The sequence below is a fragment of the Pectinophora gossypiella genome, chromosome 14 (assembly GCF_024362695.1).
Source record: "Pectinophora gossypiella chromosome 14, ilPecGoss1.1, whole genome shotgun sequence".
In the NCBI taxonomy this organism is placed as follows: Eukaryota; Metazoa; Arthropoda; class Insecta; order Lepidoptera; family Gelechiidae; genus Pectinophora; species Pectinophora gossypiella.
The window spans coordinates 198,696-225,603 of record NC_065417.1 but is presented as its reverse complement, the minus strand read 5'-3'; the positions used below and the strand labels follow the sequence as shown (position 1 = coordinate 225,603).

Genomic DNA, 26,908 nt, shown 5'->3' with positions numbered 1-26,908 from the left:
TCACTGTGGGACGTTGGACGAAGTTCTGCCTTGTTGTGGAAAGACATATACCTTATATAATATGTGTTTATGTATGTAAGAATTTTTGTATATCTATTTTATTTTATTTTTATTTATATTTTATGCTAGTAGGTAGTTGTTTTTCTTTTTGTAAGTATTTATTTTATACTAGATGTTGCACCGTCCCGCACCCAATTATGATAAATGTTTCTTTTTTTACCACTGGTTGCATGAAAGAAATTGCTGCTTAGCAATAAGGCAGCCAGTTTTGTGTAGTACTTATTGTATTGTATTGTAAGTATAGTGAATGTTATTCGAGGCAAATCTTTAACAGATCCCGTCAAAAAATTGGTCGAAATCGTACATAAATAATCACCTATCTATTGTTTGACTGCTTTATTTTATCACATCGAAGAACCTAACATTGTGTAGGTTCTCTTAAAGCGTAGTAAGTACGTGTACAATCGTCATTACTCGGTTGATGACAGGCTCATTAGAGCGAGGTGCCGCGCGATCGTTTAATTTCATTTGTAGCCTCCAACTATACTGGGTGTAGAATAGAAGCGGTATAACGCTCACAACTCACAGCTCTATTGCTGGACGGTTATTGTCGCACAGGGATATTGTATTCTAGAAGTGAAATAAAACCCCAGGTCACTTTCAATTTACTTTTTAACCGTTTATTTGCTCAGAGGTATTGACTTATTTTTAAACACAACCGTTCGATTCACTGGTTCACAAACGAATGAATTCCTACTAGCCGATGAGTGCCTGCTCGCCCCACTCTCCCCACTACGTTTCTCTACGTGAGTGGCGGACGTGTGGCAGCACGATGTCTACTATCGAATCAATAATCGTTCCGACATAAATTATTTTAATTAAAAAACTATAAAAAGGTTTTTAAAAATCAAAACATTATCAAATATTATTATTCCGAACTAAAATTATAAAAATATGTTTAAAAATCATGACAGAAGGATACATTCTTAGTTGCGCCATGATGTATTACGTCTTGAGGCGGTATCAAGATGTGTTGGTGAGCTTGGACACGTTTTATTTATTTACTTTTAATTGTCTTTTAAATTTTTAGTGTTATTTTATAATTACTCGCCACCTAACACATTTGTCTAACTGGAAGCTTAGTAAAGCGTAGAAGCTCGTTTCATCTTGCTATAGATGTATGTAATTGTGAGCTTATGTTAAGTGTATTTTATAAAAATATTAGTATTAAAAAATAATATCAGATCATAGCAAAATTAAGTGGGTTAAAAATAAAACTTGGCTCGTATTTTACGAATATTTTTTGTGGTACATTATCGTACAAAACGGTAGCATTTACTTTCATTGTTCCAAATTCCAATTATTCATGAAAATCGCATATTCTGCTGCTGAAATCAGAATCCTCGGGCAATAGTAATAGCGGGCGCACAATAATTAGTGTACACCTATCCCGCGGCGCAGTCACAGGATTTGCATTTTTATGAGAATGCAGCTACGAATTATACGGAAACAAAACGCAAACTAATTACCTATGAGGGTGGACTGGCGGCTCTTGCAACTTTACAAATGGAATTTCTGTTGCACTGGATTATACGCTGAGATATCACCGTTAAAATGTGGAATAAAATTTGTTTTGCCACCAATAAGTACCTATTTTTATTATCACGTTCTTTTTCTCTCGTATGGTTGATAACCAACCCCATTAACCCTAGTCTCAGGGTTATTATTGAGCCGCCAAAGGCCCCTGACATGACTCAATCTCAAGACATCCTGACATGATTCTGACATTAAATACTTGTTTTCAATAACAATGCTCCTATTGTATTATCACTTATCATTATCATCATCAACTAGCATTGTATTCTCCCTTAATCTTTCATCCTGCTCTCCCGGAGCATGTACGGTACAAAGGCAACAACCGTAAAGTCATGAGCAATATCATGTACCAACTTTAGAACCCTGTCGCACTATCATATTTGACATTTAATGAGGCTTACGGTTTAAATTGTCAAAAAAGTTAATGTGACATGGTTGCAATGTGTATACTTAATAGTACTCGTGACCGTACATGTCACATCGGCACTTCCCATCATTTGTATGCAATTTAGGTCAACGCAACTCAGTTCACAATTAGCAATCACCGCGTGTACTCATTATCATTTTTATACTTAACTTCTATCAATAAATCATCGTATATCAAATCAAATCTATCATTTACGAAATAAATAATAATATAATTATAAGTAATAAATAATATAATCGTAATCGTAAATCGTAATATTATATATTTTTTTATTTTTTTATTTTTTTTTCATTTATTTTTTTTATCTTTTTTTTTAATTTGACTTATTTACGAAATAAGTTTATTTAAATTACTTACTCAAGGTGTTTTTATCGTTTCACTGAGTGTCAAGTAGCCTATTACAATTCATGCACGCTCACCGTTTATATTTTGTTTAAGTACATTAATTTAGTTTATAAGTTCCCATGAAGTGAAATGTAAATTTCTTTTGAGAATAAAGATTTCTTTAACCTGATTTAAAGTTTGTACTGGAACAACGTACAGCTCCTATGATGAAATATTATCAACTTCACGTTACTAGTTTAAAGAGGTATCTTAAGAATAACATTATAATGGTGCTAATTCCTGTAAATACCATCTAATTTTATTTTAAGTTATATCTGTCATTTTCTTATCCGCCGAAAAGGAAAGGGACGGGTAATCGACAAGCATAAAATTTATGGAACACACGTCAATTTTAAGCACAAATCTAAACCAACCGTCTAAAAATTTTACATCCGTCAATAACCCGACACAGTTAAGTAGACAGCACGTCTACTTAACGGATTGCATACCAGCGACGTACCATTTTGATTCGCCCGGGTTATTCATTCATTTACTCATTCTTCCTAAAATTAAGAGCTGTGAATCATCCGTCCCTTTCCTTTTCGACGGATATGAAAATGACGGATATAACTTAAAATAAAATTAGGCGGTGTCTGCAGGAATCGGGGCCATTATATTATTTGGCATGTTAGTCTTATGGGTATTCCCTTTATTGCTCGCAGCGTGGAGTGGAGTCAACGTGCGTGTAATGACATGACGTCATGTTCAAACCGTGACGTCATAACCAACGGATAACTCTTCGGGGATGTCGCTTTTTGAACGTTAAACAAAGTTTTATTATACAATTTTATCTAGCTGAAATAACGGGCGACATTTTGTACCTCTTTTGAGGGTATTGTAATAAACCTCAATACAGATTGTTTGTACGGTCACGAGCATTAATATGTATACACTTTGGTACCATGTCACATTAACTTTTTTGACAAATTGAACTGTAAGTCTCACTAAATGTCAAATATGTTAGTGCGACAGAGTCCTAAAGTGAGTACATTATATTGCTCATGACTGTACAGTACGATTTGTGTCACTTAACATTAATTTAACATAATATTAATCGACATCACAGAAAAAAAAACGCAGGTATAAAACTTAGAGAACTTTTCTAGTTTGCAACTGTACTCTCAAAATTTCATTATCATCTAAATCCAACTTACGTAATAATGCCTAGAAATACTCAATTACATATATAAGCGAAGCTCGGAATTTCTTATAACTTAAACAAAAACGTGGACAAAAGCTCTCAGTCGCTGCCGTCGACCATTAAATGTGAGGTTGTACCTATCTAATTCGATTGCTGAGCGCTGGGCGGCCATTACTCTTGCAAGCGCAGACGCATTGTGATGCGGGGCGCGCACGCCATTTGAATAACTTAATGAACTGGACTAAGGGATTAGCGATTCGTGATCACAGCCCGGCTGCAGATTGAACTTGGCCCTTGCCTTGCTATAAATTAAAACAAAATTGTGGCGCTTCGGAAAATGAACGGCTCATAAATAATAATAAATGGTGATATTTTGGTGATGTATTGTCGTTGTCGGTTAGTGGAGCGGTGATTTAATGGGGTTTTGCGTGATAAATAACAAGCTGCTAAATTATTTTTTACTTACACTATGTTGAACCAATTTTCATAATTTAAATACAATCAAGTTGGTATAAGTAATTTAAACTATGACGAGTAAAAAGACTTACAGGATTTTAAAAACCAAACCGCGGGAGCCAATAAAATAGTTTAACTTTCAGCTTTTTGATTAGAGGTTACATTCGGCAGTCGACCAGACGTCGACGATCTACATAATGTAATTACTGAGGACTATCGAAACCCTTTTTCGTTGACTTCAAATTTCATTACAGAGAGTGCCCGGGGACCCTAATTTTAAAAGACATGGCTAGTGATTTGTCCGGGCAAATCCGACGACTTGTTACGGGCCTCCAAGATGTAAGGGCGGTTGTACACTGATAGCGAGTCACCACGAGACGTGGCGCGTACGAGAATGTAAATGGTAGTTCTAGCTTAAATTTTCGCGGACAGGCCTATCGGTCGTGAGCTCTCGGCGAGAAGCGACGAGACCGCTCGCTAGAGAGTGTACCTCCGTCATGAGACGTTCCCTGAACGATGAGCTTGTCTTCCATTCCCGTCGCGTGCGCCTGTAGTAATCCTCCGTTTAGTCATAACGTGATGTTTGTCGGGGCTAGGCAAATAGCTAGCTATTATAAGGAGACAGAGATCAGGTCTAGAGACTGGTATGTTTGTGGTCTGTCACTGATGTATGGTGTTTCTTGATTTAAATTCTATAAGCTTGACAATATTAGTAATAGTTTTAGATTGAAAAATCACATGTTTTTTTATTTGAAGTTTAATGTGCAATTATTATCATTAATAATATGATTTTTTACTGCAAACGCCCTCTCCGTGGCGCTTATCCTATTTAATTAACGGGAATTCATTACAATTACAAACCCACCGTTCAACCGCACACCATGTTGTGTCGATGACATGTAAACGATTAGAACTGAAGATGACGTGTCTGGTGCAGATGGCGGCTCTCCGTTAGAGCGGCGCGTCCGGACCGGGCGTCCGGTGACGGCCGGCCGCCGGCCCGGACGCCGGTCGCTCGGCGTCTGATGCACGACACGATTTATCGCCGGCTGAGGGTAATATGCTCCCATTGACGGCGATTGATGATCTACTGCGATCCGCGGCGAGCGCACGGTTAGATTAAAAGTTAGAATGGAGTTGAGTAGTTTGCGCTTAAGTGTGTTAAGGATGTGGTTATAATATTTACTTAGGTACCTATTTAAAAACTCCGTCACTGCGCTTAGATTTTGTAACCATGGTATATCACAGGAGATTAATTGACGTTCATTATTTTGAACAAAACTAAAATACAACACCATAGTATTACTACACTAGAGTTTAAAATACTTTAGCACAGTCAGTCTATTAGGGAGATTAATGTCTATAGTACCTAGAGCTCAACTTAGCAGAATTACAAATTGATTTAGTCTAAAAAAATATTAGATTTAAACAAAGTTTGAAGCCAGCAAATCTTACCAAAGCATTGTTCCTTTACCTACGAAAGTGGGCTCAAGTCCTACCTGTCGGCCACAGCTGTCCCACCCCATCTACCGTCTGACTACCGTCAACTTGTTCAAATTCGCCGTGTTCCTGTGACCGCCGCCGCCTGCGCCCGCTACCCATCTTCAACTTTTAAAAGAGCTATTTGACAAAAGCTAGGAAACGAATAAAAGTTTTAAGAATGCCCGAGGATTCCACGGTTTGTACAGACGGTTGTATTGGTTTAGATTGCAGTAGGGGTCTGTTCAATTTATTTCTCTTTTTGATAAAATGTATATAACTTTTTTTTGACGAAATAATAGGAAATTAGAGAAAAGAAAATAGATTTTTGTTTTACTCCAGATTAGCACGCTACATAAGCTCACGATTATATTCCCAATTGGGTTAGTCAGAGGTACACCCGTCGCAAGATGAAATGCGTAGGTACCCACACCTCACCGATCTTTCTGTTAGACCAACGTGATAGGTGGTGAGTCGTATCGCCGTCTATAATGGTCGACCCAACTGTGTTAGTGAAAAAAAATTGTTAAAAAGTCCCTTTGAGAGAATTTTAATGGTTTACTCTGTTATTTGCAAAACTTTTTCAAAAATATTTGCATACATTTAAAGTTAGACAATTTTTATATTACCAATGAGAAAGTTTGATGAAGTGTAAATAAGTTGCAGACATTATATACCGCCCTTTACCTAGAATAACTTACAATATATATATATATATAGAGTACATAAAGTAACGACAGCTTTAGGGGTAGGTAGGGCAAATCGGCGAATAGTCGAATCCACTACATTAATCGATTTTTACGCTATATCCAGAATAATGAGGAACGTAATAGTATAGTAATCTAAGTCTAACCCAAAAGATCCCACTGTTGGGTAGAGGTCTCCCGTTCCTCTTTCCATTTTTCTTGGTCCAGTGCGATCTAGTACTTATACTACGTATATAGTGATAGAACATTAATTTATTATTGTTATCGTTTCATTCCTAGCCACATACCTATTTTGTAAGTTGCACATTTATTTATTTTATTTTTTTAAAACGGTTTTTTGGGCCAATAAATTAATATTTATTTGAATTATTTTTACTTTTATTTAATTTTATTTTTGTTATGTTTAATAAGTCTACTTTTGTTCTGTAAGTAACTGTTTTGTTTATGGTGTAAATAAAGTATAAGTGAATATTTATATTATTAACATTATTAAATTGCACTATATCTATTTTATTTACACTTGTAAAATTCCTACAGAAATAAAATGTTAAAGACGCGGAAAATAAAATATAAAATGGCGTCACTAAAATAACGACAAGCGACTGCGCGACTTGAAATTGTGTTTCGTCGAGCACTTGACAATTTGTTCGCATGCGGACGGCTCGGATTGTTCGAGAACTGCGGCTCGAGCCGGCTGACGACGTTACGAGAATATGTCGAGAAAGACGGCCCGATGGAAGTAGCTTACTTGGATTCAGATAAATACTTTGTCTATTTTATAAATGGAAAGAAATGGTACTTCAAGAAGAATAAGGGCCTGAATGTTGCAAGATTACAATTGATTGTAGGTTTTGTTACTTGAATGAAGTGAAGACAAGACAAGATCTTTAATAGACAAGAATGGCGAATGCTACACCGACAAGAGCGTGGCTCTTAAATTAGAGAAGATGAAAATCATAATTGACCATTTCCAGTGTATTTCTTAGTCTTCTACATTACATAGTCTTATTTGAGTAAAACATGCATTCTTCCTTGTTTGCACGGGAACTGTGAACAAAGATTAACCCGCTAGACCACACGATACAATAACACCCCTCCGTCCAACCCCGTAGTTACCTCAAAGACAAAAGTTTACCCACGCTGTGTTGATCTTTCTGACGACAAATAGAAATGTCAATGTCGCGTGCCGTGGAGACCGGCGGTATTGTAGTTTCCACTTCAATTCCACTCTGTACACCTTGCCGGGGAAACGTTAACGTGCGCGTTTGACTTGTTTTTGAGCCAGACTCGGGTCGTGTTACGGACTTTACAAAGAAAATGTACTCGTTTACTGCTATGTTTGTAACATTCCAGTGTTATTTATTTTCCTTCTTTCGTCTCTTTAATTTTGTTAAACGATACTTGCAAAATTATTCGTTTCATTAGATAGCTAAGAAGATACGTAACTCTTATTATACAATATTAAAACGTTTGTAGAGGTAACTGGAGACAGAACACGACATATATATCGATGTCTATTCTGTTGTAATGTTTTTTCATCTCAAACTAAGTTACGTTTGTTATTGTTTCAGGTATGCAACGAACCATGAGGCGAGACAGACTCCGCGTCAGACCGCAGTGGTATTTATTTATTGAACCTACAACCGCTTTCATGACACGTCCAGATGTGGCGCTGTAAGAAACAACCTTCTTGTGAATTTCAAAGGCAATAAATTAAAAATTACTTAGGATAATGAAGACGTACGTCCATTTTCCAAAGGCCCGTGACGTGTAGTATCTTCCATATGATAGAACATTGCTAGGCCGATAAGTCAGAGGTCTCATTACTCCGGCTGCATCAGTCGCCATTAATCCGCAGGTAGCGATAGGGTGGCTATGCAAATATTCAACTCCGGTGTTAAAATATTCATTTTATTCATACGTCTGAGTGCGGCTCGCAAATGGACGTCCCGGATTCGAACCCGGGCTATCAAAGATTTACGTGACAGTAGTTTTGTGGGATATTTTACGTAAATGGATTAATTATTAAAGACGATGTATATGTTTAACTTATGTCAACGTGACAGATAAATGTTTCAGACGAAACTTCAGATAAAAAAATGAAATTAGGTACGTTGATTTACTATTTACTTCTCAACGAATTATAAATTCGTCTCCATTCAGATAAAAAAAAATGTTCATTTTAATTATTGGGAATATTCGGTGCTGATCGGGTGGAAATAGAAGAGATACTTAGTATACTTTCCTTATGAAAATAAGCTAATAAGTATACAAAACTTACGTCGGTAAGTAAAATGAGAGTGTCCACTTACAGTCTCCTAGTATACGAGTTTCTCACAATTTGAGAGTAAAACAGGCGGCTCATCTGTCCACATTTTGTGACAACTCGTTGACCTGCGTCGTGTCTGAGGGCGACGACGCAGCGAGCTCATATTTGACCTCAATTCCGCACCTAAAACTAGGCATTCATACATTAAAAATGAAAGCAGTGCAAAATGCAAATCCACGGGTCCAATTAAATTATACGGAAGTGGGGGCGGGCTTAGTGCCGGATTAACAACTTGCGAGGCTCCTCTGATGTGGCACGCCGAATTACCACATCCATGTCTATTTAATTTATTTTATGGGATCAGAATAAAAGGATACTTGAGTAGTTTTGCAAATCGAGGTCATAAAATAATTATTAGCAATAGGTGAAGTTTTTTTTTTATAAACAAAACAGCGCGCACGATTCGACAGATTCCTGATGTGCTTTCAGCTTAACAAAGTACTTGATTTCATAAAACATATTATTTCAATAAATAAATCAGTCATCTAATGTTTTAAAGGCCCTGTCAAACTAGCACTCCATAGTTGCGTCGCCAGCGGGAAATTGTTTTTCTTTTTCTTCTTCTTCTTCTAATCGGTTGCCGGAGCTGGTTGTGCGAACAGATGAAGTACCCTTTATACAACTTCATACATTTTGTTGGTGGTGCCACTAGGGGGTTAAAGAAGCAATTCATCTAACATTTGCGCACATAGAAGTAAGTGCGCTATGCAAAAAAATGACAAATAGCCATATTGCTTTTTTAGATGAATTGCTTCGTTGTGGCATTTTAACCCCCCAGGTCTTCCTAGTGAGATAGAGCCCTTAGTTTTTTCCATAAACTTCCCATATCTTTGTTTCCTTAAACACGGGCAAGTGCTATAAAAACAATAATCCTCATTGTACTCGTTGCATCTGTTGTTTTAAATGTCGATTGGTGATGAATTTATATTAACCCAACGTAGGTAACGTTGCGTTTGAACGAGCAATTAGGTATATTTGTGTATCCATTTAGGTCCACTTCAAACCGGTTTACATTACCTTGTGTATGTAGGATAATTATCGTTATATTATTAATCTTGTTTTATTGAATTAATTTCATAACGAACCTTTAATAACATATTATTTTAACGTCTGATGCCGTAAGCCTAATTAATAATAATAAAAAAAATTTAGATTCGTTCGTCTTCAATTTTAATTAAGCTCTACTTTATTAATTGAATTCGAGGTTTTTATAATTATTTACAAAAAATATTGTTGATAACAGGTAATAAACATTAGTAGTGTAAGGTAATAAAACAAAAACATAGGATTTAAAGCCAGTTTATCAATGACAAAGCACAAACGTAAACTTTTTGGTAAGGGTAAAGTGAATTTGTTAGGTAAGCGAGTCCCATCTTAGGCCACATCACTTACCAAGATGTAAGATGGAGGTCAAACCCGGATTTATAATGTAAATAAAAATGATAAATAAGGCTGTGCGTTCACTGGGTGTGTGTGTTGCAGGACGGGCGGGACGCGTCAAGGCTCGCCTCATTCCGAAGTCTTTTCTCAAAAAGTTGCGCTACAAAGGTATGTCGAACCGTAGCGGGTGCTTATAGACGCCAAGCGGCAGTTGTGTGTTGTGTGTGCTCTCCTTTATTTTGTAGAATTCTTTCCATGAATTTGAATTTTTGTTCTTTTTTGGGTTTTATTTCCTGTTTTAATATTGTAGGTTGGTAATTGTGTAGATTTAAGCTGTTTTGGTAACTAATACAAATGGATTTTAATTTTATTTCTATCTCTCACTGTTTTTGTTTAGATATCTTGTCATTTTCTACGGGAATCCTACTCTTATTTTTATAAATCATATAAAAAATATGCGATTTATTATAAAAACTGATTAGCTCGGTGGCGCGAGGGTAACTGATTGTTGAAGTAAAGCAACTTTAGCAAAGGCCGGTCATAGGATGGGTGACCACAAAAAAAAGTTTTCATCTCGAGCTCCTCCGTGCTTCGGAAGGCACGTTAAGCCGTTGGTCCCGGCTGCATTAGCAGTCGTTAATAACCATCAATCCGCACTGGGCCCGCGTGATGGTTTAAGGCCCGATCTCCCTATCCATCCATAGGGAAGGCCCGTGCCCCAGCAGTGGGGACGTTAATGGGCTGATGATAATGATGATTATAAAAACATTTTTTATAAGAAGGGCTGTATGTAGCGAAGTAATGTGATTCTCACTTAATTTCCAGTAAAATGACATTTCTACTAAAATAATTATAGGCAGTTTTTGTGATGGCTATTCTATACAGTTTGAGCAACTTGTTTGTTGAATAATTGAGAGGAAACTTTAGCATTGCAAGTGAGTCGTGCCTAACTTCAGCATTGAAGTGATTTGCGGCTAACTTCACTCCGACAAGTTGGTCAACCAACGGACAACTTCCATATCGCTCTCTGCTCGTTATCTTCACCATTTATATTCTTTGTTTTATTCAAAACTTATTTTTTTCTACTCTTATTTATTTTCTTTAGATTACGTCAAAGACCTCTACTGCCCCCTTAACAGGGCAAGAAGTATTTAACAATTATAATGCTGATTTTCGTGTTTTTAACATTTTCGTAACGTGTTTTTAAATACAGTAGTCAATGTTTTTATAGTCGATGTTTAGGTTGTTTTGCGTTTCTTTTTATTTGCTATTTTGTATTTTGCATTAATTATAAAGAAGTAGAATTTTCAGCAAAGGTAAGTCAGGTAAGTTAACTTTACAAGTATGTTTTTTTTTTGCAATCTCTTTAAATGTTTCTCCCAAAAAACATTTATTTAAGGGCTGACATTGATGAATACTATACATTTTCCCTTTCGATAACGCTACATTTTTTATACGTTGGTGATAAATGTGAAAATAAAAACCATGTAATAAAATGTGAAATTTTCAGTGAATCGAATTAAAGTGTATTGAGTGACGTCATTAATAAACTAAAATTCTACTATAAACTATATACGTCTCACTGCTGGGCATAGGCATATATTCATTCAACTGGAGGGAATATGGAGTATACTCCACCTTGCTGCTCGCTCCAGTGTTAGGGTGACGTCATTAATTCCGTAAAACATTTTTTCCCTCTCACTTTCACCGACAGCAGCAGCAGCAGATTTTTGTTTTCGACGAGTAACAAAAAAATAAACTTTATATAATAAAAAAAATGTAAAAAAATATAAAACATGAATTTCCGTCACCCCGTCACTCGAACAAACATGAAATCCTACGTTGAGCTGATATCCAATATTTATTTTGCTCAACAAAACAAGACCCTTTGCACACTCCCAACAGTCTCAACGACAATAACCACTTTATCCACTAGATTTAAGGACCAGTTTGCTTACGAATTAAATCAAAACAATTGGCGGAAAACATAGTGCATGTTATATCTTCTGACACTAATATTACTTCGTTTTAATAATGAAACACATACTTACCAGTAACAATTTAGTAGCGATTTACAGCAGAAACAGACGTATAAGGCCAATGAATGAATGAATGACAGCAGAAAAGTCTTGCCGTGAATGCCGTGGTAGCCCAGTTGATAGAACGCTCGCCTCTCATTTTGAGGTCGCAAGTTCGAATCCAACACAGGCTTAAACCCATGATTGTCGTATGTATTTTCGAATTCATGTTTGGATCATAAATGAAGGAAAACATAACCCAGATTTTCAAGAAATGCATCTTCGGAGGTATGTGATCTAACCTGTATTGGGCTGGTGGTATTCCCTTTGGGGGTTGAAAGGTCAGACGGCGGCAGTCGTTTCTGTAAAAAACGGACCTGTCACATCTTCAGGTTATGTAAGCGGACCCTGTGAAAATTGGGATAATGCTAGGGGGATGATGAGTAGAAAAGCCTTAATTTATATAACTCGAAGATTGTTTTACTCACCGAATTTTTAACTTTTTAATGTAAATTAAATAAGTTTTAATAATAAACTATTAATGTAAATTATTTACCTCGCTTATAAATATGCAAATATGTATAATGACAGTATCAATCTCAAGTGACAGACTATAATGACAAGCACATCAATGGCTGTCGACGATTTTCCCTCCTTTACACATAAAAGAGAAGAATCGTAATACCTGCATTCAGGTGGACAAAAGTGTAGCCTTAGATTGATGTTGCCTTTTCACTAGCTGTCAAATTCTGATCATTATTCTTGCTATTGAAAGGTAAGGAAAAATATTTAGTCACTTTATTAAAGTATATTCATACGACATACCCTCTTATACTATACAGTTCGATAACAACGTTGACGTCAAAAGAAGATTCAAGGAACCTTTTCTAATATTCGCAATTATTTGAACTCTATTATTGTGTTTTCGTAGCTAAGTGTTACGCGTGCTACGGATCGTAGCGCACGATCACTACGAGGCTACGGCGGCGTAACAGCAATTTTGTAAATTTATTTATTTATTTATTTATTTATTGAGGATATCCAACAGCTTATTAATTAACTAAGAATAATTACAGTAAGTACAATGTTTGTTCGCCAATCACAGGATACCACAAATAAAACAAATTGTAGAACTTGATGAGAACAGTAACAAAACTAACGATACAATGCTAGGCTTAAAGTACTTATATAAAAATATATATATTATAAAAAAAAAAACACATTATAAAAAAGACTAAATGTTACAAAAAGATTGTTTATAAACTTAAACCTATATATTATAAACTATTGTCACTATAAGCAGGCACCGACTAAAATTGGTTTACGTGACCACAAATAAATATAAAAATAAATATTATTTAAAAATAAATGATTATTTTAATAATTTTAACGTAGTTTAGTTAATTTCTTGGCAAAAGTCTTTTCAGTATTTGTGACTTAAATGAGGTTTTAGACAAAGCATAAATATCTAAATCACTAAAAAGTGTATTATATTTAGAAGTTGCTCGAGAAACGAATTCGTTTCGTCCATAGTTGGAATGACCTTGAGGAACATGAAAAACTTTGTGGATAGCGTACCTAGGCCGGCGCTGAGGAATATGTAGTGAGACTAAAGATGTGAGTGTAGCGTCATCCAATCGGGAGTTAACCACGTCATGTAAGAAAGACATATCCAACAACATACGTCTATCCGCCAGAGTAACAAGGCCATGTCCCCCACAGGCCTCCTCGTACGAATCGAAACGGGCATTTACGCGGTAATTTAAATGTTTTAAAAATATTTTTTGAATACGTTCTATCTTGTTAATATGAACACTATAAAGAGGATTCCAAATTATGCTAGCAAACTCTAACTGACTACGCACATATGCATAATATGCCATTTTGATACACTGAAAATAAATATAAAAGGATACTATAGTTAAACTCTATTTGGGAACAGCCGGGTAAACTTTGTTGGATGAATTTAGTCGAATTCGAGGAGAAACTAGTGGGTAAATACTGCAGAACGGGGGGATTTCCGCACATAAATACGAGACGGGGTAAATAGAGCATGCATAACAAATATGGAAGGGCTGAGGTGCAGGCGATGTGGCGCGGAAGTAGGGAACAAGAATGGTAGGCAGGTTTAATTTATTGTATTCGTTATAAGGGTAATTTTAAATTATGATACCTACGTGTAAAACTATCTGATGCAGAAATTGCGTATTTTTTTAAATTAGATAAAACTATTTTTATATTCAAAAAGTATTTCGATATAAGTAAGTAGTTTATCCATTCATAGCAATCTAAAAAAGGTGACCTTGCTCGACAGTTGGGACCTTCTGTCCCACTAATATAGTTGGTGGAAATCGGTTTATGGGGCATATTTCATCCCTCGCTCGATCCGCCGCGCTAGTTGAGATATATGACTCGATCTAAATACTTTTTACGGCCGTTCCCCCCCGTCGCCCTTTCACCCCCGCTCGGCCGCTGTAACATGCTGACGCGGGTTATGGGTGTCTTCGCGAATGGATGGAAATTGAAATTATTTTTGACAGATTTCAATTTTGCATCTCTGGTTATATTAATTTTTCAATCTATTTGTTTTCGGCCTTGCATTCCACTTTTTTTGTTTGTTTTTCATTGGATTGATTTAGAATTTATTCAGTTTTTTTCACTCCTACAAGGCACTTGTATCTTGACAAGTTTATTATTTTACATGTACGACAGTGACCGCATTCATATTACGTCGTTCCAAAGTATATCATGTTTAAAATTCATATAAAATCACAAAATATGCACTTCAGAAACTTTCATACAAACGTAACGAAGCCGCGATCATAAATTCCGTACGTCGTCGTTGTAATGAAACGCGTACACCGTCGGCGCAAAGTTTATTAATATCAGTACGGCGTGGGTGTCACTCGCAGGACCTGTGTTGCGCTACGACAGCATGCTGCCTCATTGATGGGTATTATTCTCAGCAAGTGTGTGCTAATACATACAAAAATTTCATGGCATTTACGAGCATTTACAGTCATTTCATTCACTTTATCGTTGCAAGGAAGCTTTTTTATTCTTGGTCAGTAAACCGGCTTTGGACTTAAAATTCTTAAGCGTGTTCTTCAGTGTTTATTCCGGTCTGAGAACCTACCTCTACTGTAACTTTGAACGTTGTAGGACCTTCGTAAGCCTTGAGAAAATGAAAAATATTTGTTGACATAGGGATACTCATAAATAATAAAAAAGAACAATAAGCCAATGCACATTTTGCATAAGGCCATCCGATTATATCCCAGCAAGCTACAAGTCAATTTGTGGTCTATCAGCACCAGTTAGCGAGTTCTCGCTTCTTTGCAACCCCTTCCCCCCTTTCCACCCCCGTCACGTCGCATGTCGTCGCCATCAGATCCATCGAACTCTCCTGATGGCAGATTGAATCCTGCCAAAAACGACTTACACAGATTGAACTCAAGATTCATTATTTTCAGATCCTGTTTGAATATAATGGGGGAGGTCTGTTTATGAGCAAAAAATGCTTTTAAGCAAATAAATTGGGTTTGACGAAGCATATTCCAATTCAAATTCAAAAATATCTTTATTCAGTAGGTAACATAGTTACACTTTGAATCGTCAATTTTAATCGTCATATTGGGCATAATACCACAGATAAAGAGCCATAACTGGTTCTATGAAGAACTGTGTGATGTCAGAGCTTTGTTGGCTGATTATTACATTTCTGTTGGAACTTTACTTGCGCGCCGACACTGTAACCAATAGGTCATACGAACACATGGCGAAAGTAAAAAACTTCCCTCGTAAATCCTCATATTTTAAAAGTAACAAATATAGTTTGCGCAAAAGCAAATTTAATAAAAACTCCGCAACACGGAATCACGTTCGTTGATACTCCGCTAACTACTCTTTGAATTACCTCGCTTGAGTGTGTCGTGCGTCTCTGTCACTCATATACGGGCGGGGTATGTCTGTCTCGCGGCGACAAGTTTGTGTAACGAAATTTAAAAACAATCCCACGACGAGGCGCAATTTATTTCGTTGTGAGATTGTTTCGCCGCGTCCGGCCGCGACACACCGGGATCATCTGCGCGGGCCCCGGGGGGTCTGGATCCTCTTGTTATGTCAAGAATGGATCTGAGACGTGTGCTGGACACACGACGAACATCGCTACATATGCACTGCCCAGAAAGGATGAAGACGGTAAAAAAATAATGTATTTTTCTATCTCTCAGCGAACGCTTCTTTTCAATATGTGTGATGTATGAGTTTACAGGCTAGGATAGTTTACTCTAATCTCGACTTAACACCTATAGTGTCGATATGACTAATTTTATTTGACAGCAAATATGTCTTGTTTGTAGTTGTGAATGTAGTCAGCGTAGTGTGCCCCTAACGTAAGGGATCACAACGTTCCGCGTCGGAATTGAAAGCGGAGCGGCGCGCGCGGCGGAGTGTATGATATTCCCGAGATGACAGATTACTGCGTTACTGCCATGTATGGAGGAAAGATGATTACGTTCATCATGATAGGATCGAACTTATAAACACTTGCTCGGAGTATGACGTCATAATGTGACGACATTTTGAAAGCGGAAAATAAAATGAACAAATAAAGTAAAAAAATGAGTGTACAACGCAAGTTCTAGATGTGGTGACGTTGTTTGGACGCCACATGTCTTACGTCACCCCTCACCGTGCGTCATATCAACATAAGGCTGCCCGACTATGATGGTCCCGACTATCCCAATACTCGCGTCTGTATTGTGCAAATATCATAAATTAATCCTAAATTGGATATCTTAGCTCTTTCTTATAAATAAACCAATGATTGTCGAATTTGTTTTCGAATTTATGTTTGGATCATAAATGATTATCACGTGCTCAGCGGTCACATTCCCGAGAAATGCATTTTCGGAGGTATGGGACCTAACCTGTATTGGGCTGGTTTTCCCTTCGCGGGTTGGAAGGTCAGACATCTCTCAAGTTAGGTAAGCGGACCCTGTGAAAAACGGGATAATGCTAGGGAGATAATGATGATGAACTCTTTCTTATAAATCAACATTAATACATCTAACTATTCATTAATAACCTAAATAGCCTGCTGGGCAGGCCACAGGCAACGTTCACACAGGCAAGCGTCGAGAGCGGAGATTACAGCCAGTATTTACCGGCGGATTATCTCACCCGGAACAAACTCGACACAACTCGGACACACCGACCAAAGCCGTCCCTCCCAAAAGATAAACGCCTGGAGTATTATAGACCAAATTAAAAATAAATAAAAATCAATTATAAAATTTTCCTATAAAAATACGCTTGAAATGACGGAGCTGTAGGCATTTTTCTTCCGGCCTTATGTAGTCGTTCGTGGCCTTCTGAAGGCTCTACCCTTGCCGCCCTTGGCTCCTTTCTAGACTTTTCCTTTATTAGGCCCTTTGCATTTCATGCCAAAGTTGAATTTACCCTTCTGTGCCTGATGACCGTTGTGCTGCAGTCTCTTAGCGGCATTCCTAGAAGTATCTGTAAGGTAGCAAAATTGCTCCGAAGTGAAACAGAAATCACTTTTATAATAAATTTCATAACAAAAAAAATATATATTATTGAAAAGTCGAGCTCTTTAGCATTAAACCAGATCAGTGCATCGTTGTAAAGACAGAAAAATCTCGAGCCATTAAAGCCTAGTTTCCGTGTTCACACTGCTGCACCGGCGCCCGCCGAGTGCGCCGGAAGTGCGTCGGAACGGAAGCGGCAACGCTTCCGCGTTTCCTGCACTTCCGGCGCCGGAGTGGGGGAAGGGGGGCGCGATAGTAACGTCAGTCGCGCCTCGACCGCGGCCGGGGGCGGACGTGTCAGTGGAAACACGCACGGATACCAAGTATTTACGGCCTGCAAACTACGGGATTATTAGGGCGAAACATGCGGAGAATTTATTGCTTTACGAGACTATTTGTTTGAGAAATACAGTCGCTAAGTTTTTGCATGCAGACAGCCTGAAAACAAAGAATAAATCTGGCTGTTTACTTATAAAACTTTTATAGAACATTGATGTTTCAATTGGATTCTAACAACTCTATTTTCAGATACAGACAAAGTTACGACACTTCTTCGTTTTTAGATTTTATCGAGACATTTATAGAACTATCGTCTATATTCGCCGAGACAAGTCATAATGTTGACAATATCGGCGGCCCATTCAACAGGTGGAATCGATTCCATTCCTTATACAATTGCGACGTGTTTGGGACCGCAAATTGTATTCAAGGCAATACCAAATTAATATTCCATGACAAAAACACTTTTTATTAGATGAGATGAGGAAGATGTATTAAATTAAGTACATTACATTATTTTCTTCTAACTACCACTTGCCCTGCTCACCGCTGTATGGATTACGAGCGTGAATGTATGTGGATACCAGTTCTAGACTATTATCAAGTATATTTAATTAAAACCGATAAACACTGCGATCTTAACCTTATTAATAAACGGATACCTTTGCTGATATTAATTAATTAATAAATATCGTACACTTCAAATGTAAATTAACTGTATAATACATCGCCACCGCTGCTAATAGCTGTAAACGGCTATAAAAGGAGATTTCAATAGAGATAGCGGCGGTGTGTTACCCGACATTAAAACGGAGGGTAATTAGAAGGCTGTCGAAGCAGATTGCCATCGCTCCGGGTGAATTATGGAAATTGTCTGGAAACGAATGGATATTGAAGACTTTCTTTAAAACGCTTGAAAAAAAGTATTCTTATTCTTTACGGTTCGATAAGTTGTAAAGATTTGAAGTTTGGTTGGGAAATTCAGTGCAGTAAAAAAAGATTTAAGACAGAATGTATTTATTTTTAGAATGTATTTAAAATAGAATGAATAGAATGCATTTGAGGAGCTCGGTGGCGCAGCGGTTAACGCGCTCGGTCTGCGATTGTTGAAGTTAAGCAACTTTCGCAAAGGCCGGTCACAGGATGGGTGACCACAAAAAAAAGTTTTCATCTCGAGCTCCTCCGTGCTTCGGAAGGCACGTTAAGCCGTCCCGGCTGCATTAGCAGTCGTTAATAACCATCAATCCTCACTGAGCCCGCGTGATGGTTTATGGCCCGTTCTCCCTATCCATCCATAGGGAAGGCCCGTGCCCCACCGTTAATGGGCTGATGATGATGATGATGATGTATTTATTTACAAAATAATGTTTCAATTCTGCTGTAAAGTAAATGTTCAGACGAAGGGGAAACTTGTAAAATCTACGTTGTAGAAACTAGGCTACTTGCAGTATACGAACATAAACTTATGCCTACTCACCACCAGGGTAAGCAGAGGCTATCGAAATCCCATCTGCTTCCACCCTGACTCACTTCTCTTGGTTGCAATACATTCATCAATCTTTTCGTACACGCGCGCTGGTTCACAAACTCCTTGTACTTACTACAATATATTCCGAACCCTTGACTGAGTCCTTTAATCCTGGAGACATTATCTTCATTAGTCGGTACTCGGTAACTCTGCCCACCCGGAAACGGATAATGAAGACTGACGAGCAGTCGTCCTGAGGAGATATGGGAACATCTGTCCGCTGTCTTAACCCATCAATCTGATGGGAGGAAAGAAATAAGCTAGTATTATATTGGTCATACAGTTGGTTTTCAGGACAAGAGGCTCGCCCCCTAATGCATGAGACTCCCTACACCTCTGCCTACCCCTTCAAGGTTACAGGCATGATGCTATGTCATGTAAATGTCCCATAGTTTACGATATTCATGAAGTCAAACTCCTGGTTTCAAGAATGACTTGCGTCTCGATAAAAACAGTGCAACTATTTATTATTAAAAACAAGATTTCTGATTTCGCAGAAGGCATCTTCATTTCATATTAAATCTATTGCGGCAGTTATTCAATTTACGCGGAAATCGTAATCCGTCCCCTCTTTTAGGAGTTACCTCTCACATTTCATGACAAAAGCCATAAGGAAATAGTGACATATATCAAATAACTGCACGTGTAACAGTATAGATACAATAATTGTATTATATGAAACATACAAGTGACACTTTTCCAGAGCTTATTACTTAGCCGATGCTTATAAGTACTTACTTATATCAGTTTTCTAAATAGTATCTTCTTTCCAAGGCTATCATACTAAACAAATATGATTGTATGTCCGTCTGTGTGAGTATTATTTCAAGCTTCGTACACAGTTTGTAGTGACCTGACGCCCCGGGGGAAATCCGCAAGATATCGCCCGCACGCCCGCTTGGGCCCGCTTGCGCCCGCTCACGCCCGGTTACGCCCGGTTGCGCCCGGTCGCGCCCGCTCCTCGGCCGTCCCGCCGGACACGCGTGCCTGCTATCTATGAGAAATTAAACACATACACCTGTCAACACTTTCTCTCGGTTTGTACCTGTATCTTGCGCAGGTGGAAATGTCTAACAGTATTTTCAGACTAAATTAAATTATGTCGAAACACCTTTTTTTCTTGTAGCCCGCGCCCGCCTAACTGTCTAGACTTTCAATAAGGATCAAAAAACTATTGAGCGAATTAATTTGGATAAAATAATTGGTGTTTAAATAAGTTTTAGGAATCACTTACCATTTAGCTATTTCAATGAAGTGGACTCGTAGACTAAATACTTACATATCTTAATCTAAGTACTATTACATAATAAATGAATTTAAAAACTTATACCAAAAAAAAAAAACAAAATTAAGACCTGACACTACTTTTTGTGCTGTGAACATGTGCATCATGTCGGTACACCACGCCAGTTTGCTCGCCAGCACTATGGCACACCCCTGACACTTCATACATAACACCTCGTTCTACACAGACACATATATCTCCATTAGCATTGACGTTATCGTACAAGCGCAACTATGTGTGTAACGTCTGACGCCCATACGATTGAAGACCGAGGGGGTGAGGTAAACCTAGCTCAGACGCTGGTGGGGAGCGGAGAGTTGCCGTTCTATACGCAGTATTATTTCTTATCCTGTGACTATGAATAGCGTGATCTTCAATGTTGTATAACACTATAATAACAGTGACGGAAAGATATTCAGGAAACCACTATTAACAGACTATATTGTGTTCCGTTAACAAAATCACTTACCCACCACACCACACCAAGCACACCCGACGCCTTGTAAATATGTAACACAAAGGAAACCAGAGTCCCATTACGTGCAGCACATAAAGCTCATTGCTGCGTAGCAAGATTGTTGGCGTAGCAGGCAATCGCCTTGTTAGCGCGTTGTTGCGGCCAAGGAAATGTGGCTTTTATGACCTCTGTTTACGATACCATTAAGCGGACGGTTGTAAATGGACACTAGTGCCTGAACTGCGGTTTAAAGACTCCTCTCTAATGGGTATGCTTCTTATCTAAGTTTTAATCTAACGGTCGGGAGCTGGTGTCTAGCTTTTAATTATCATTGTGTCACTCCAGCGCAAGACTTTATAGCAAGACGTAAACTTTGCTAGAAACGCTATTAAAGAGAAATATTTCTGGATTCATTTACTGGCGCAATCATAGTGTATTTTACTGCGGTTATTTGAAGGAATCTGATGAAAGTTCATCTAAAACATTAAAGATACTGTCAAACGTCATAATAAAGTTGGAATAATAACCCTGACGCCAGGGATGATTTTGAAGAAGTCGTTTTTGATTAAATATAAATAATAATAATATATGCTCGTCGCGTCTTTCTTCATTTTTGTATCTCCATTAGCACTAAAATCTTAAGTAAACTGAAAGTAAATGAATGAAGGAAAGGAAACTCATTGAATTTAATTTGAAGTGAATTTCATCGAATTTTCACAGACGCGATCAAGCTTCACTCTAGACACAAATTCCAGTACCAATTACAAATCATTGAACTACAATCATACGTTAATGCCTTTAATTTCATTCAAAAAGATGCGATTAGATATCTCGGATTACGTCTGGAGTGGTTGGACACAGCACCCTCTACCATATTACAGCAGTTTAAGAGTGGCGCGGGCGCGGGTCGCTCGCAATGCTACGGACACCAACCGTGTACTTCGCCCGCCCACTTTATGGGAGAATAAAAGTTCCGACTTTAAACTGACCCTAGAGCTTAGTCTGGTAGCCGTTTGGTGTCCATTAATCTCTACGTAATAAAACAATTACTTCTATATTTAGATTATCATTTTATAATATGTAATTGAACCAGTCATATACCCTATTGCCTACATAAGAGTTCCTGAAAAAAATCATTGTTGTATTGGTCCCTTGCTGGGCGCCAATTTGATATTTAATTGGTTAAAAAAAAACTTACGAAAGGTATTTTTGAAGGTACATTTTTTATATTTTTAAATCAAACGTCATGCTATTTTAAAAACTAATTTGAATATTTTTGCTTTTCATGCAGTTGTTACATTTTATTTTTAAATATATCCTAAAGTAGGCTGAATGACGTTTATACCTTTGCCTGTATTAAAATTTTAATATTGATTTTTTTTTTAGAGTAATGTGCCCAAACTGTGGGCGGTCCCTAAAAGTACTCAGGCCCAATAAGATAGATAAAATAACATTTTGTTAATTTTTAATTTCGTCAATTAAGTCTGTACTATAGTATGGGGGTTAGTAATCCTCATTATTATTGAAGTTATTTAATTACGTTTGTTAACCACAACTCGTAGAACATCTTACCTTAGTTATGACCACAGATTATATTAAATTGTACGTATATTATAAACGGCATTTGGCAATGACGATTTGGGAAAACAGGTTACCTTTAGAGGTCACATGAATCATGAATAAACACCTTCCGGCTGATTTGAGAGCTAAAAATAGAGAAATAAAGCTAATTAAGACGAAATCTCGAAATGGTTTTGGAATTAGCGTAGCTTTTTTCCGCCTACATACAGAATTCTAAGACACGAAAGGTCCGACAGAGGTCAGTCGGGATACAATTCGCTAGAAATGATAAACAACACGAGAAATAAAAACTCGTATTTCTTTGAAACGCCCAATGTTTTCATTTACTCGGTGACGTAAGCACGTACCTATTTAGTTGATACGCTTTCCAGTCACGACGCAGAACTATAAGTAATACATTTTCCTGTTAGCGCGTCAGTGTTATTGCTCATAAAAACTGGCTTTACAGGAGCTGCGGGGTGGGGGTCGTCTGGTGGGGCGGGGGGGGGGGGCGGGGGCGTCAGGACAGCACATTGTGTCGACGTTAAACGAGAAACGATATAAACAGCCAATAAAATTTGATGTCCGGCTGTAAACACAAACTGCTCCTCCTAATATAATGAGAATTAGTTAAAAGCACTTTTTCACATTTCGTTCTTAACAGCAACATTCACGATTCAATTTAAAGATTGCCTGTTTCCTATTGGCGCCCATGATGGGTCTTCTGTGAGAATCTATTCATCAAAATTCAATAAATTCGAACATCTTTTTCTTTACCTGCATCATGAACAATGTAACGAACGGTCGTTATATTTGAGTTTCCTAATTCAATAAGGGTGGTTGTCGGATCTCGGACGGTCAGTATTTACGTTAATACGCGCCATTTTCCCGCCTCGCTGCTTCCCGCCGCCATCTTTTATTCACGAGACCGATGAATGAATGTGAACGAATGAACTGGCTCAGATTGACGAGCTTCAATCCCGCATCTACTATTAATAGACTACTGTTGCAACTCGAATTGAAATCGAATGTAAATAGATGAAAGTTTAATCGTGAAATCTGAAAGCAATTAGGTTTTGTATGCTGTTTTATTTTAGGGCTGGTAGAATTTATTTATGGTCGTATAAAAGGTGAAAATATATCGATAGTTTGCTTAGATACCTCAAGAAACAGACTGGTAAAACCTTTTTAAACCCCTATAGTAATTATCTAATAATCTTTCGTTTAATAATTTTAACTGTGGTACAACCTGTTGTACCCTGTATTACTTACATATAAAGTATATTCAAGAGGGTAGAACCTTAAGTTCATATTTCCTTTACTCTAGCACTAAATGACTTTGTCGACTTTGTCTCGATTCCCGAGATTTGTTACCGGTATATTTTCCATGTCGTTTATTTCATTATAGACATAAATCAGTTCAGAGGAAGACACATTTAATGTTTATGTATTGGCTATATTCCAAATACAATATGATCGGTTTATACAAATCATGACCCATCAGGATATCAAGTGGGATCGACGTTATACGATTCAATGTGACAATCGAATAATTTAGTACGTATAAACGATTTTCGTGCTTAATATAACTTAGTACTTATCACGAATTTGTCTCAAGAATATGGTGATTTAAATTACACATATTACAAACTTTTGCATGGAATTAGTATGAATTTATGATAAAAATAGTCCATTTAAGAACGGTTAACTACGGAGCACTGAAACCGGTCACTGGCAGCTAGCAATATAAATCAATCGCCATTTTTGCGTTCGAAATTCAAATTGTCAATGGAGGTCACGCGGGATTGGCGCCATTTTTCAATGATGCCCGCGCGCGCCAGCTGACTCGCCTTTTCACCGCTAGCAACACACACCGGGCGCAAGTACATCCTTTGTTGCAACTTACACAACGAAATTCTTTCACGTCAGCTCAGCGGAATGCAAGAGCGGTTTGAAAATTCACACGCCATTACACACTGATTGTTTGTTTCTATTCCGCTATCCGGTATGAAGCTTTGATCACTCGCTAAAGTAAACACCTTCAGCGAAATAATAACGCTTTATTTTTTATAAGGAGGGAAAATAGGTACACAAATATACAAAGTGGTCGCCAGTTTGTGAGCAATCTCTTTGTGAAATCGAAACTGTCTGACAGTGAACACTTCTGAGGCTGCGCGGTTAAGTTGTTGTAACCGACACTGTCTTGTCTTTGTACTGTTTAAACGGTTTCTTTGGATTACAGAAGTTCTAGGAAGGCTGTAGATAATATAATTATAATCTGATTTGTATTAAATGTCTCAGTTAGGTTGACTACTCTTGGGACTAGAAAACCTCTCTTGGTTTTGTAGTTAAGTGTTTCGCCTGAAATTAACTAATTTTATATAAACACCAGCGCAACTGTTCTCTCAATATCCGTCCCTTTCGGCTCAAATATTAATTGATAGGAAAACTCGTTTTAAAAAACGTCCCGACACAGCATTGAATAAAGTTTGTACTCGCCATTTGAACAACATTTAATATTCAATTAACACTTGTTTGTTTTGGAAATGGACGCGAATGTCAAGTGGAGTATTTAATTTACATTGGGAAGTGTTAATTCATCTACTACTGACCTATATAAATCTACTCAAAATTGACCAATGAACTATTTATTTATGCGTAATAAGTTTACAATTGCACATTATCAATATCAATGTTTACGGCAAATATTAAAGATCTTCTGGCCTAAAACTATTACAAATCCAGATTGACTGGGCAAAATACTGCGGAGGCTGATATCCGCACACGTAATTGGCCGTGCAATCCTTAGAATACCTGTAGAACACACGTCTCGACGAGCTCTGTCATGAAAGGCGCGTGGAAAACGCAGAAGGGGGCGGCCCGATGACGAAGAAGAGAAGAAGAAGAAGAATATCTAGAACGATTAAAAAAACAATTGACCCTTGTATTGGCTATTTGTACCCTATATCCTTACTGACGATCGACCATTAACTTAATACCTTTATAACTACATCTAACCTCGTAAACAACATAACTAATGGAACAACAGGTCTAATATTGTATTATAAGCTTTTGTATGAATTAAAATGTGAACATAATACTCAACATGTTACGAACGGAGCAATTCAGGGGAAAAAGAATATCACTTTTTCTCTCAGGAGCCTTAGCCAAGTTGCAAACGACTAATGACGATCAACAGTGACAATGATAAAATGACACATTGGCCCCGATTCCTGCAGACACATCCTAATTTTACTTTAAGTTATACCTGTTATTTTCTTATCCGCCGAAAAGGAAAGGGACGGGTGATTGACAGCTCTTAATTTTAGGAAGAATGAGTAAATGAATGAATAACCCGGGCGAATCAAAAAGGTATCGCATTGGTATGCAAATCGTGTGATGTGTGCTGTCAACTTAATTCTGTCGGGTTATTAGCCAATGTATTTTTTATAGGGTTGTTTGAAATTGACATGTGTTGTGTTCCATAAATTTTATGCTTGTCGATTACCCGTCCCTTTCCTTTTCGGCGGATAAAAAATGACAGATATAATGTTAAAATAAAATTAGATGGTGTCTACAGGAATTAGCACCATTATGTCACCTTACTAAGTTAGTGTCATAGATTTTTATTACTACTATCATTGTCGATTGTCATAATTGTTTGCTACTTGGCTAACCCCCTGTCATTCAACTCGATAAAGAATTTAAAATATCCGCATTTTAATGATGTACGATTATATTATTGAATTCATTTAGCGACAAAGTATTTCATCAGCCTAGTTAGTTAGTACTTTGTAGTAGTTAAAGTGTTTCCGCAAATATTTGTTAGTATTAACACAGAATACATATTAGTACTACGTGTATTAATTAGAACTGCCGACACGTAACTAAGTGATACCATCCAGAATATTCGCAACTATTTGTGTTAACATTTTAGAGAGAAATATTTACGTTAGAGGTACAATAATGCTATTGTATAACTCGCTTCATTTACCTTTGTGCTCGATATTGTTACATATATTTTCATTACCTAGGTACTTGTTCTGCACAGTTAGAAAGTTACCTATACTATTTACATCTTCTTTTTTATTCTTGGTAAGGTGTTATTGTAATTTTGCAAAATATCCGAGTAAGTACATAAGTATGCTAAGAGACATTAAATAAATAATGAAACAATTAATTATTTCATTACACAAGCAAACGAATGCCAATTTCCATGTTCAGCTTATATCTGAATCGAACTCATATTTTTTGGTGACTTTTTTGCGGGAATCAAAGCAATTCATAGGTAGGTATAATTATGTACCACCTATGTACACTGTCCGTGCAC

General features: G+C 37.4%; 1 protein-coding gene across 2 annotated transcripts in view; it reads left to right on the top strand.

The window, feature by feature from the left end:
- Nucleotides 1-26,908, top strand: part of LOC126372425 (low-density lipoprotein receptor-related protein 2) — a 326,882-nt gene that overhangs the window by 264,573 nt on the left and 35,401 nt on the right. The window contains exon 2 of one of the 2 annotated variants that reach the window (XM_050018162.1): nucleotides 10,002-10,067. The exons of the other annotated variant lie outside the window; for it this stretch is intronic. Coding sequence (XP_049874119.1) covers nucleotides 10,002-10,067 — 66 coding nt within the window. The remainder of the gene's footprint in view (nucleotides 1-10,001; nucleotides 10,068-26,908) is intronic. 2 annotated transcript variants of the gene reach the window in all.